The sequence below is a fragment of the Salmo trutta genome, chromosome 36, assembly GCF_901001165.1.
Source record: "Salmo trutta chromosome 36, fSalTru1.1, whole genome shotgun sequence".
Classification (NCBI taxonomy): Eukaryota; Metazoa; Chordata; class Actinopteri; order Salmoniformes; family Salmonidae; genus Salmo; species Salmo trutta.
This window is the reverse complement of record NC_042992.1, coordinates 12396348-12408847: the sequence shown is the minus strand read 5'-3', so window position 1 is coordinate 12408847 and position 12500 is coordinate 12396348. Positions and strand designations below refer to the sequence as shown.

Sequence of the window (12500 nt, the reverse complement as noted above, 5' to 3'; positions counted from 1 at the left end):
TCTAATAATTACAGCTGTTTTCTTGCCCAGCCAAGAAGACATACAGCAGTAGTGAACTGAACAAAGTACCCATTCATAAACCATGTTTGAACTAATCAAAGAAGGAAGCATTGCTATAATGCACTTTTTCTTTATACACCTTAATGTTCTTCAAAATAGAACAGGTCGAGTCTCGAGTCAAATCCAAGTCAAGTTGGGTCACAAGGTTTTTCAAGTCAAGTCTCAAGTCAAGTAAAAAAAAAAATCTATACATACAATGACTTGTTCAACTATAAAACTTTGTCTATTTATCGAGACTACCAGACAGCCCTTTTCATTATTTAGTCTACAACATATTTTGATTATTAAATAATACATTTTAACAATCAATTCCAAAGGCAAGCTTCATGAGTAAATTATGAATTTCAACCAATTTTGACATACCAAAATAGCTGATCCTATAGCTGTACAGCAAATCAGCAATCTGTTCGCTAGCTCAGTGGTCCTCAAACGTTTTGAACCGCAACCCCCAAAAAGAAACGTTTTAAAGCTTGCGACCCCCACGCATGCACAAGCACACGAGCACACACATGCTGCGCAAATTTAGCCTGTCTCAAAGATGAGAAGAACATGTAAATTTAGCCTGTCTCAAAGATGAGAAGAACATGCAAATTTAGCCTGTCTCAAAGATGAGAAGAACATGTAAATTTAGCCTGTCTCAAAGACGAGAAGAACATGTAAATTTAGCCTGTCTCAAAGATGAGAAGAACATGTAATTTTAGCCTGTCTCAAAGATGAGAAGAACATGTAATTTTAGCCTGTCTCAAAGATGAGAAGAACATGTAATTTTAGCCTGTCTCAAAGATGAGAAGAACATGCAAATTTAGCCTGTCTCAAAGACGAGAAGAACATGTAATTTTAGCCTGTCTCAAAGATGAGAAGAACATGTAATTTTAGCCTGTCTCAAAGATGAGAAGAACATGCAAATTTAGCCTGTCTCAAAGATGAGAAGAACATGCAAATTTAGCCTGTCTCAAAGACGAGAAGAACATGTAATTTTAGCCTGTCTCAAAGATGAGAAGAACATGTAATTTTAGCCTGTCTCAAAGATGAGAAGAACATGCAAATTTAGCCTGTCTCAAAGACGAAAAGAACATGCAAATTTAGCCTGTCTCAAAGATGAGAAGAACATGCAAATTTAGCCTGTCTCAAAGACGAGAAGAACATGTAAATTTAGCCTGTCTCAAAGACGAGAAGAACATGCAAATTTAGCCTGTCTCAAAGATGAGAAGAACATGCAAATTTAGCCTGTCTCAAAGATGAGAAGAACATGTAATTTTGAAAGAATGTTCAACCCTTTATTTATTTTCTATTTATTATTAATTTGTTTAGTCATTATTATTATAGTAAATTATTATTATTATTCTAAGCCTATTTAGAAATCTTAAGCAGTTCTTTAAATAACTTATGCAAAAATGTTTTGTTTCCTTTTGTTGAGACATTTTCTTTGGCTAAATTAAGATCTGTCTGCTTAATTCTGTGCTCCATATTTGCAAAACCTGGCCAGATAATTTCAAGTCATCAGTCTCAAATCAAAGTCGAGTCCCGAGTCTTGAGGGTCCAAGTCCAAGTCAAGTCTCAAGTTATTATATTTTCTAACAAGTTGAGTCTCAAGTCATATGACTCCAGTCCAGACCTCTGCTGGCAGGATCGTTAGTTGTTTGACTCGTTGAGTAGAGACAAATCTGTCACGCCTGCTCCCGCTCCCCCTCCCTGGAGCTATAGGGCGCCAGGCTGCCCATCATTGTGCACAACTATCACCATCATTACGCGCATCAGGACTCATCTGGACTCCATTACTTTGTTGATTGCCTCTCCTATATCTATCTGTTCCTCAGTTTCATCCTTGTGTCAGCAATATTGTCGTTATGTTACCCCTGTCCAGATGCTGTCCTTGTTTGTTTTATGTCGGTTATTTATTAAATGTTCACTCCCTGTACTTGCTTCTCGTCTCCCAGCGTCTGTCCTCACACAAATCTATTTAAAACGCTAAGAGTGTGGATCCAAATGAAATTCTAGAAGACTGCTGTACATTTCACGTCTGTAGTTATTGGTACATACATTTGAAGTCGTAAGTTTACATACACATAGGTTGGAGTCATTAAACCTCGTTTTTCAACCATTCCACAAATGTCTTGTTAACAAACTATAGTTTTGGCAAGTCGGTTAGGACATCTACATTGTGCATGACACAAGTACATTTTCCAACAATTGTTTACAGACAGATTAGTTCACTGTATCACAATTCCAGTGGGTCAGAGGTGTACATACACTAAGTTGACTGTGCCTTTAAACAGCTTGGAAAATTCCAGAAAATGATGTCATGGCTTTAGAAGCTTCTGATAGGCTAATTGACATCATTTGAGTCAATTGGAGGTGTACCAGTGGATGTATTTCAAGTCCTACCTTGAAACTCAGTGCCTCTTTGCTTGACATCATAGGACAATCAAAAGAAATCAGCCAAGACCTCAGGAAAACAATTGTAGGCCTCCACAAGTGTGGTTCATCCTTGGGAGCAATTTCCAAACGCCTGAAGGTACCACGTTCATCTGTACAAACAATAGTACGCAAGTATAAACACCATGGGACTAGACAGCCGGCACACCGCTCAGGAAGGAGATGCATTCTGTCTCAAATAGATGAACGTACTTTGGTGTGAAAAGTGCAAATCCATCCCAGAACAACATCAAAGGACCTTGTGAAGATGCTGGAGGAAACAGGTACAAAAGTATATATGTCCACAGTAAAACGAGTCCTATATCGACAAAACCTGAAAGGCCGCTCAGCCAGGAAGAAGCCACTGCTTCAAAACCACCATACAAAAGTCAGACTACGGTTTGCAACTGCACATGAGGACAAAGATCGTACTTTTTGGAGAAATGTCCTCTGGTCTGATGAAACAAAAATAGAACTGTTTGGCCATAATGACCATTGTCATGTTTGGAGGAAAAAGGGGGAGGCTTGCAAGCCGAAGAACACCATCCCAACCGTGAAGCAAGGGGGTGGCAGCATCGTGTTGTGGGGGTGCTTTGCTGCAGGACGGACTGGTGTACTTCACAAAATAGATGGCATCATGAGGGATGAAAATGATATGGATATATTGAAGCAACATCTCAAGACATCAGTCAGAAAGTTAAAGCTTGGTCGCAAATGGCTCTTCCAAATGAACAATGACCTCAAGCATATTTCCAAAGTTGTGGCAAAATGGCTCAAGGACAACAAAGTCAAGGTATTTGAGTGGCCATCACAACGCCCTGACCTCAATCCTACAGAAAATGTGTGGGCAGAACTGAAAAAGCATGTGCGAGCAAGGAGGCCTAAAAACCTGACTCAGTTACATCAGCTCTGTCAGGAGGAATGGGCCAAAATTCACCTAACTTATTGTGGGAAGCTTGTGGAAGGCTACCCAAAATCTTTGACCTAAGTTAAACAATTTAAAGGCAATGCTACCAAATACTAAATGAGTGTATGTAAACTTCTGACCCAATGGGAATGTGATGAAAGAAATAAAAGCTGAAATAAATCATTCTCTCTACTATTATTCTGACATTTAACATTCTTAAAATAAAGTGGTGATCCTAACTGACCTAAGACAGGGAATTTTTACTAGGATTTAATGTCAGGAATTGTGAAAAACAGAGTTTAAATGTATTTGGCTAAGGTGTATGTAAACTTCCGACTTCAACCGTAGCTATATCAAGTATTCTAGTCTATCAAATCTCAAAAATATTTGATTTCAGCTGTATCTCATACAGCCACTTGTCTCCTGTCTCAATCTTCAAGGACAACAAGTGAATTTCATCCATTTCCCTAACCGAGTGGACTGTTTACATTAAAGTAACAACAATCTCTTGCTTGTAAATATCCACACAACACACCAACACATTAGCTTGTTGGTTCCAGTTAGAGTTACCTCGGTAGCCTCAGTGTTATAGAGCAGAGTTAGAAATGTGACTCACTGGGTCTTTAGCTTGCTGCGCTAGTATGGCGTAGGTGGAGATCTTGCTGCAAAGGCATTTGGTGTGGACAGCGGCAGAAGCAAGCGTTTGGCAGCCTTCTGTGTCCCAGTTCTCAGCGCCAGCTTCCCTGGAGGTGGGGGAAACATGGGACACACACAGTGAGTGAAGTGCACACACCAACACACACAAAAAGGTCACAGGAGAGCACACACACGCACTCAAACCAAAAGTCGTAAAGAGAAAAGAGAGGAGAAAGAGAGAGAGTGTACACAAACAATAAGTGTGCAGTTAAAATTGACAAAAAAACACACAGCTTTCTTTCCACAGGGCCGTGGGGTGAGACAGGGATGCAGCTTAAGCCCCACCCTCTTCATCATATATATCAATGAATTGTTAAGGGCACTAGAGCAGTCTGCAGCACCCGGCCTGACCCTACTAGAATCTGAAGTCAAATGTCTACTGTTTGCTGATGATCTGGTGATTCTGTCACCAACCAAGGACGGCCTACAGCAGCACCTAGATCTTCTGCACAGATTCTGCCAGACCAGGGATCTGACATAAATCTCAGTAAGATAAAAATAATGGTTTTCCAAAAAAGGTCCAGTCACAAGGACCACAAATACAAATTCCATCTAGACACCATTGCCCTAGAGCACACAAAAAATTATACATACAGTACCTCGGCCAAAACATCAGCACCACAGGTAACTTCCACAAAGCTGTGAACGATCTGAGAGACAAGGCAAGAAGGGCCTTCTATGCCATCAAAAGGAACATAAAATTTGAAATACCAATTAGGATCTGGCAAAAAATACTTGAATCAGTTATAGAACCCATTGCCCTTTATGGTTGTGAGGTCTGGGGTCCTCTCACCAACCAAGAATTCACAAAATGAGACAAACACGAAATTGAGACTGTGCATGCAGAATTCTGCAAAAATATCCTCAGTGTACAACGTAAAACACCAAATAATGCATGCAGAGCAGAATTAGGCCAATACCCGCTAATTATTAAAATCCAGAAAAGAGCAGCTAAATTCTACAACCACCTAAAAGGAAACAATTCCCAAACCTTCCATAATAAAGCCATCACCTACAGAGAGATGAACCTGGAGAAGAGTCCCCTAAGCAAGCTCGTCCTGGGGCTCTGTTCACAAACACATACACACCCCACAGAGCCCCAGGACAACACAATTACACCCAACCAAATCATGTGAAAACAAAACGATAATTACTTGACACATTGGAAAGAATTAACAAAAAAACAGAGCAAACTAGAATGCTATTTGGCCATAAACAGAGTACACAGTGGCAGAATGCCTGACCACTGTGACTGACCCAAACTTAAGGAAAGCTTTGACTATGTACAGATTCTGTGAGCATAGCCTTGCTATTGAGAAAGGCCGCCATAGGCAGACCAGGCTCTCAAAAGAAAACAGGCTGTGTGCACACTGCCCACAAAATGAGGTGGAAACTGAGCTGCACTTCCTTATCTCCTGCCAAATGTATGACCACATTAGAGACATATACATGTATGATCTGTGTGGTAATAGTATTTGTATCTCTGAAATCCATTTGCATTGCTAGTTATAGCCTAATGTTAGCTAGCTAGCTAACATTGAACCTAGTTGGTTAGCTTTAGGTACCTGCAGTTTAATACTACAGCAATTCATGCATGGGTTGGGATTATGGGTCTTTGTTTAGCTAGCTAGCTACATGTCTAAACAAAAGACTCCACTTTTCCAGGTGATTACATGACCCATCAAGTTAGAAAGTTGGATCTGGGGGTGACCCATCAAGTTAGTCAGGTGTATCGGGTGATTACAGGTGTGTCTGGGGGTGATTACGGCCATCTATCGTATTTCATGAACATGTCTAGACAATGGTGACCCATCCACTTAGCTAGATGTGGCTGGGGGGGGGGGGGGGGGGGGGGGGGGGGGGGGGGGGGGGGGTTATAGCATTCATTTCACTAGACCCATCAACTTAGACAACTGGGTCTGCGTAAGATTAATCTGATAATTATAAAATATTTATAAAATATGTTTATCTGGACACCTTTTAATTTATGCAAGTAACCATTTCACTGTACCGTTTACACCTTCTGTATCATGTGCATGTGACAAATACACTTAGATTTTATTTGATATTGTGTGTGTTTACCAGAGACGTTAATGTGAAGAACAACATGACCTGCACCAAAGTCAGATTAGGATATAGGCCAAGGACTAGATAACATGTATTTTTATCTGACGCTACTACTTTCACCACTTTTAGTCTTAATCTATAGTTGTTTACTACATTACCTTACTTGCTCTGTTTAGCACATGGCCTCACAAGTGAATCCTTAAAGAGATGGGTGGGGCTAAGGTGTGACGAAGTTGAATAGATGTAGACAAAGAAGAGCTCTCCAGTAGGTGTACCAAAACATTCCAAGGGACATTTTCTCAAAAGTAAGTTACAATTTCATCAACTTTCAAAGTATAATTACTTTCCCATTGTTCCTCAACTGCAGTGTATGATAAACCATTTTGTTGCTCTGAGTCTCTACTTTTATCCAACGTAAAAAACCCAATTTCAAATTTTGCTGCATCAGACCAAATCGTGGTGGTCGGCCACATACAGCTATATATACATATTCGTATGTGGACACCCCTTCAAATTAGTGGATTCGGCTATTTCAGCCACACCCATTTCTGACAGGTGTATAAAATTGAGCACACAGACATGTAATCTCCATATCTCTATAGACAAACATTGGCAGTAGAATGGCCTTACTGAAGAGCTCTTCAACGTGGCACTGCCATAGGATGCCACCTTTCCAACAAGTCAGTTCATACATTTTCTGCCCTGCTAGAGCTGCCCTGGTCAACTGTAAGTGCAGTTATTGTGATATGGAAACGTCTAAGAGCAACAACGGCTCTGAAGCGAAGTGGTAGTCAAGTCAAGCTCACAGAACTGGAAGGCGTAGTGCTGAAGCGTGTAGTGCGTAAAAATTGTCTGTCCTCACTTGAAACACTCACTACCAAGTTCCAAACTGCCTCTGGAAATGTCAGCACAAGAACTGTTCATCGAGAGCTTCATGAAATGGGTTTCCATGGCCGAGCAGCCGCACACAAGCCTAAGATCACCATGCGCAATGCCAAGCGGCGGCTGGAGTGGTGTAAAGCTTGCCGTCATTGGACTCTGGAGCAGTGAAAACATGTTCTCTGGAGTGATTAATCACGCTTCACCACCTGGCAGTCCGACAAATGAATCAGGGTTTGGCGGATGCCAGGAGAACGCTACCTGCCCAGATGCATAGTGCCAACTGTAAAGTTTGGTGGAGGAGGAATAATGGTCTGGGGCTGTTTTTCATGGTTCAGGCTAGGCCCCTTAGGTCCAGTCAAGAACATTTGTGCTTATTATGTCTGTCCTCCAAATAGTTTTTAAATTGTATAAATATGGAGTAAATGAGCTTCCACTCCCCCATTCTTGAAATCTTCTCTCTGTCTCTCTCTTGTCCTGTTGGGCAATGTTGTGCCTCTCCTCTCTCTCCTGTTGAATTAGATAGTGGTCTGCCTCGTTCTCTGTGGGTAATGTGTTTTAAATGCTCTAATGAAAAGTGTGATGTTAAGGTCGATCAATGGGAACATTCAGAGTCTCTAATTGAACTAATGACCAGCCTTACAGACATCGACAGACATTATTAAACTGCCCCGTTGGAAACACCGTTTTTGCTCTCCTGCTTCTGACTTCTCTGCCGCCAGTACGCACCCCTTACAACTACAAATGTCTGTTGCACTAGTTTTACTATTTATAACGGTGATACAAGTCTTCAAAGAGCTGTTAGAAAGTGACACTAACTGTACTAATGACCAGTCTGACTCACAGCTATCGACACTAAACTATGCTCTGCCCTGTCTCTGGCACGTCAACTAATGCCAGACTGTGGTGCCAGTTATAACAGAGTTGTTATGAGACTTCAAAGAGCTTCTTTAGAGCAACATGTATGCTTAGCCCTGACACTTACTGAACTAACTGTCAGCCCCCTCAGGACTTGGCGTTAATTAAGGACAGCTGAAACAGAATTTACTGCCTCTGTTATAACACAGCTGAGATGTAATCAACATTAAACCAGTTGATAGTGCCGCCACCGAACACCGACAGAGACACAGAAGGCAAACAGGAAGCCATGTTCTTGTTCAAAAGGCGTAATTACTAATGAAGGACTTTTTCCTGACAAACTTCTATTGTCCCCCATGAACCCTGCAATTCAGAATACCCTTCACAGTTCCAGTTTGGATCTCAGTTGGAAAGAGAGGTAGAGACACATTTTTAAGAAACCACCTTCCTTCTAAATGATCTTTCATAGCTGTACTAGGCCAAACGCCTGCTGTGGAAGGGCCAAAGATTTGGAAGACCAAAAGCTTTGAGGGCATGGTCGGGGGCAAAAGGATATCAGTCTGCAGCCTGGTAAGGGACATACAGTCACTATGCTGTAAACACTGGCATGGCACCTGCTAGAGATTATAATCTGGGTGCTGGCATATAACACTTACATTACACTGATTTCAACAAACAGACGCACACACACACACACACACACACACACACACACACACACACACACACACACACACACACACACACACACACACACACACACACACACACACACACACACACACACACACACACACAAGCCCAGCTGGTTGACATATTATCAGTGATTATCTGTAACTGTCTGCTGAACTGTGGATAGGCAATGCGTGTGTCTGTCTATTGCACAAAAGTATATGTTAGAGACCCATCATTTGGAGTATGTCATAGCTACATTTCATAGCTTCATGTCATAGCTACATGTATTAGCTACATGTCATAGCTACATGTCATAGCTACATGTATTAGCTACATGTCATAGCTACATGTCATAGCTACATGTCATATCTACATGTCATAACTACATGTCATATCTACATGTCATATCTACATGTCATAGCTACATGTCATAGCTACATGTCATAGCTACATGTCATAGCTACATGTCATAGCTACATGTTATAGGTACGCATGGGAAGCTATTCAGTAAAATAGCAAAAAACGACTCTCTAGAGTCTAAGGCATGAGCACGTTCACTCATTGACACACAATCTCAGACATACACACGTGCACACAGACCTTCGCAACAGTCTCACATGCTCACCACACCGCTCGCGTCGTGTTTGCAAGTGTTGCAAAATAAATGTACACATATGGGGCGGCAGCGTAGCCTAGTGGTTAGAGCGTTGGACTAGTAACTGAAAGGTTGCAAGTTCAAATCCCTGAGCTGACAAGGTACAAATCTGTGGTTCTGCCCCTGAACAAGACAGTTAATCCACTGTTCCTAGGCTGTCATTGAAAATAAGAATTTGTTTTTAACTGACTTGCCTAGTTAAATAAAGGTAAAACATTTTTTATAAATACATGTTATTCAATCATTGCTCCCACACTGCTTGAGTGCATTAGTGAGTGTCTGCGTAGCTGGGCGCTAAAATAAAACTTGGTTCTATTTGTGATGTTCAATGCGCTGCAATTCCGGCCTCTCCCAACTCCTCATAGGTTTTTCAGGGCATATACCCACATGCCATCTCCTCATTGGTGTTTTGGAGCATATACCCACATAGGTGATTGAAAGATGAACTCAGAAAAGTTGTAGTAATGATGGTTGCCAACCACCATATGAAGTCCAAAGAATAAAAAGAAGACTGAAGGAAGGAGGAGAGATCACTAGAAACTAACTAGAAACTAACTAACTACCCTTTTATCTGTGGATTAATTGTCAGAGTAGAGGACCTTGTGCATTTCAGGTAAAATAACAACCCAATGTTTATATCCCAGGACAAATTACCTAGCAACAGCAAGCCAGCTAGCTATTGGCATCAATGTTTTTCACCTGTCCCCAAATTAATATAATTGATTCAGAGTTTGTTTTGATATTTCAACCTGCGTGTTCTGATAGTGTCTGGTGTGGGTGAACGCGCGCGTGTGGTTTGGTCAGCATGTCAGACATACACACATATAGACACACCTTCACAACTATCTCTGACATACACACGTACTGTACACACTCAGACATTCACCTTCACACTCATATCCTTCCACATGACCGAGTTGTTAGATAATGTGTCTAAGCAGTGACACTACAAACACTGAAGACATCTTTAATGATGATGACACTGCTAACGGATAGCAGCATGCACTCAGTGTGTGTGTTTGTGTGTGTGTGTCAGAGAGAAAGAGAGTACTCATTTTCATATACAAGAGTACACATACGTGTGTGTGTGTGTGTGTGTGTGTGTGTGTGTGTGTGTGTGTGTGTGTGTGTGTGTGTGTTTGTGTGCAAGTGCACCTGTGTGCCTTTGAACAGACCCAAAAACCACAATTATGCCCAGCAGCGCTCTGAGGGTTAACAGTCTAACAGGAACACTAGTCAACCTGTGGAGTGGAGAGTATTTACATTTTTTATTGAACCTTTATTTAACTAGGCAAGTCAGTTAAGAACAAACTCTTATTTACAATGACTGCCAACACCGGCAAAACCCAGACGACACTGAGCCAATTGTGCGCAGCCCTATGGGACTCCCAATCTCAGCCGGTTGTGTAAAGCCTTTTTGAAATCGGACAGTGTGGTTAGATTAACGAGAGTCTTGTCTTTAAAATGGTGTAAAATAGTCATACGTTTGAGAAATTGAAGTAATAGCATTTCTAAGGTATTTGAATAACGCGCCACAGGATTCCACTGGCTGTTACGTAGGTGGGACGATTTCGTCCCGCCGGCCCTAGAGAAGTTAATCTGATTGTCATAAGGTTCCATGACTTTGTCCAAACAGGGCATCTGAACACACAAAATACAATTTGATGATTTTCATTACATTTTGGGTGTTTCAATTAACTTTTGTACACCTGTGGTGTTCCTGGCCAAAAATGACCGGTCATTACAAATTAATGGGTGAGACTCCAATTAGTGTATAAAATTGAGTTCAGGCACATGCCCATTCATCAGATGGACACACTTCCTCTCCCAGATTCCCACATGCATGTGTGTTTGAGCACACACACACCTCACTTGCCTTCTTGGCTTCCATGGCAACCGCCATGGGAACCTTTCCCCAATACAATCTGTCCCCCACGGGAACCACACCTGTTGGCATTCTCACAAACAATCGCAACATTGTTTCAATAATATATAGAACTTTTCTCGCAGCTCTGGTATATAAGCTTTTTTGAGGCCTTGCTCACAATTCATTCTGTGGCAGCACAATGACCAAACAATATACTGTATGTGAGGCTTTTGATCATATCTTTGATCATGACACTGGTGAGGAGGAGAGTCCTTGTTATACTTTGACACAAAGCAGTCTGTGATAAGTAGCACAATATGTTTCATCTGAGTATTTGTTACAGTCAAAATAATCCATACATTATGCTTTTTTTAACTCAAAAACAAGTTGTATGAGCTCAGGTCAATGAGGCTGTCATGACGTGACACTTTCTGGGAATAGATTGTGGCCTCTCTCTCTCTCTCTCTCTCTCTCTCTCTCTCTCTCTCTCTCTCTCTCTCTCTCTCTCTCACACCCAGGTTCTGTTATCTCAGGTCGTAAATTCCTGGAGGAGACTCTCTCCCGCTAGACATGCAGAAAGAGACACTGAGAGAACAAAGGATTTCACATGGCAAACTCCTAAATTCCCAAAATGGGGATTTGATACAAAAGGTCCACTTGTGAGAAGGTGGGAATGGTTCATGGACATTTAAGGGACGGATATGAGGAGTGTGTTTCATTTGGTGACCTCAGAGAGGACAGGAAACACACATAACTAGATCTCTGAATATGTACATTTCTCAATTATGGGGTTTGCATCCAATTCTTGAATAAAATGAATGAGTAAAGATGAAACTATTTGTGAAATGATGTAAGGTGATGTTAAACCTTTAATGAAAGAGAATTGTATTCCCTTTAAAGTTTAACCAAGTCATTGGCCCGCCCTCGTGAGCACAGACATGATCTGGTGTCAAGGAAGAGCCCTTTTCTACTATTACGAATAAAAACCCCTCCTGAGGAAATCCTCTTCTGACCACACGCACCTCGATGGACACCGAAGGGGCACAGGTTGAGTTTAGACCACAAAAACCTCAGTTTAAGCTAAGGAAGCAATGGTTGTTGAATTCCTAACCATACTACGTGGAGCATTGGATACACGGCGGGAAATGGTTCAACTCTGAGACTATCGATCCCGACAGAATAAGAGCAAATCTTAGATTGCTGAATGGTACTCAGAAGTATCCATCCTAACCACGAAAGACTGATCTTCAGGGAAGCAGAGAGAGAGAGAGAGATGATGATGATGAACTGACTTTCCAACAGACAGACAGACGATTCCAACAGAGATCATGACGACACACTGAGCGTAAATATATATATTGATTGCAATTATTCCCAAATGAGTGAGCGTTCATGTGCAAAGGATTAGCACTTCAATTAAT

The 12500-nt window shown here is 41.4% G+C and overlaps 1 protein-coding gene across 1 annotated transcript in view; it reads right to left on the bottom strand.

Moving 5' to 3' along the window:
• The window catches only part of LOC115175411 (adhesion G protein-coupled receptor B2-like), a 96981-nt gene that overhangs the window by 3482 nt on the left and 80999 nt on the right, over positions 1-12500 (bottom strand). Inside the window, exon 10 of the mRNA XM_029734641.1 lies at positions 3999-4125. Within this exon, the coding sequence (XP_029590501.1) occupies positions 3999-4125 (127 nt within the window). The remainder of the gene's footprint in view (positions 1-3998; positions 4126-12500) is intronic.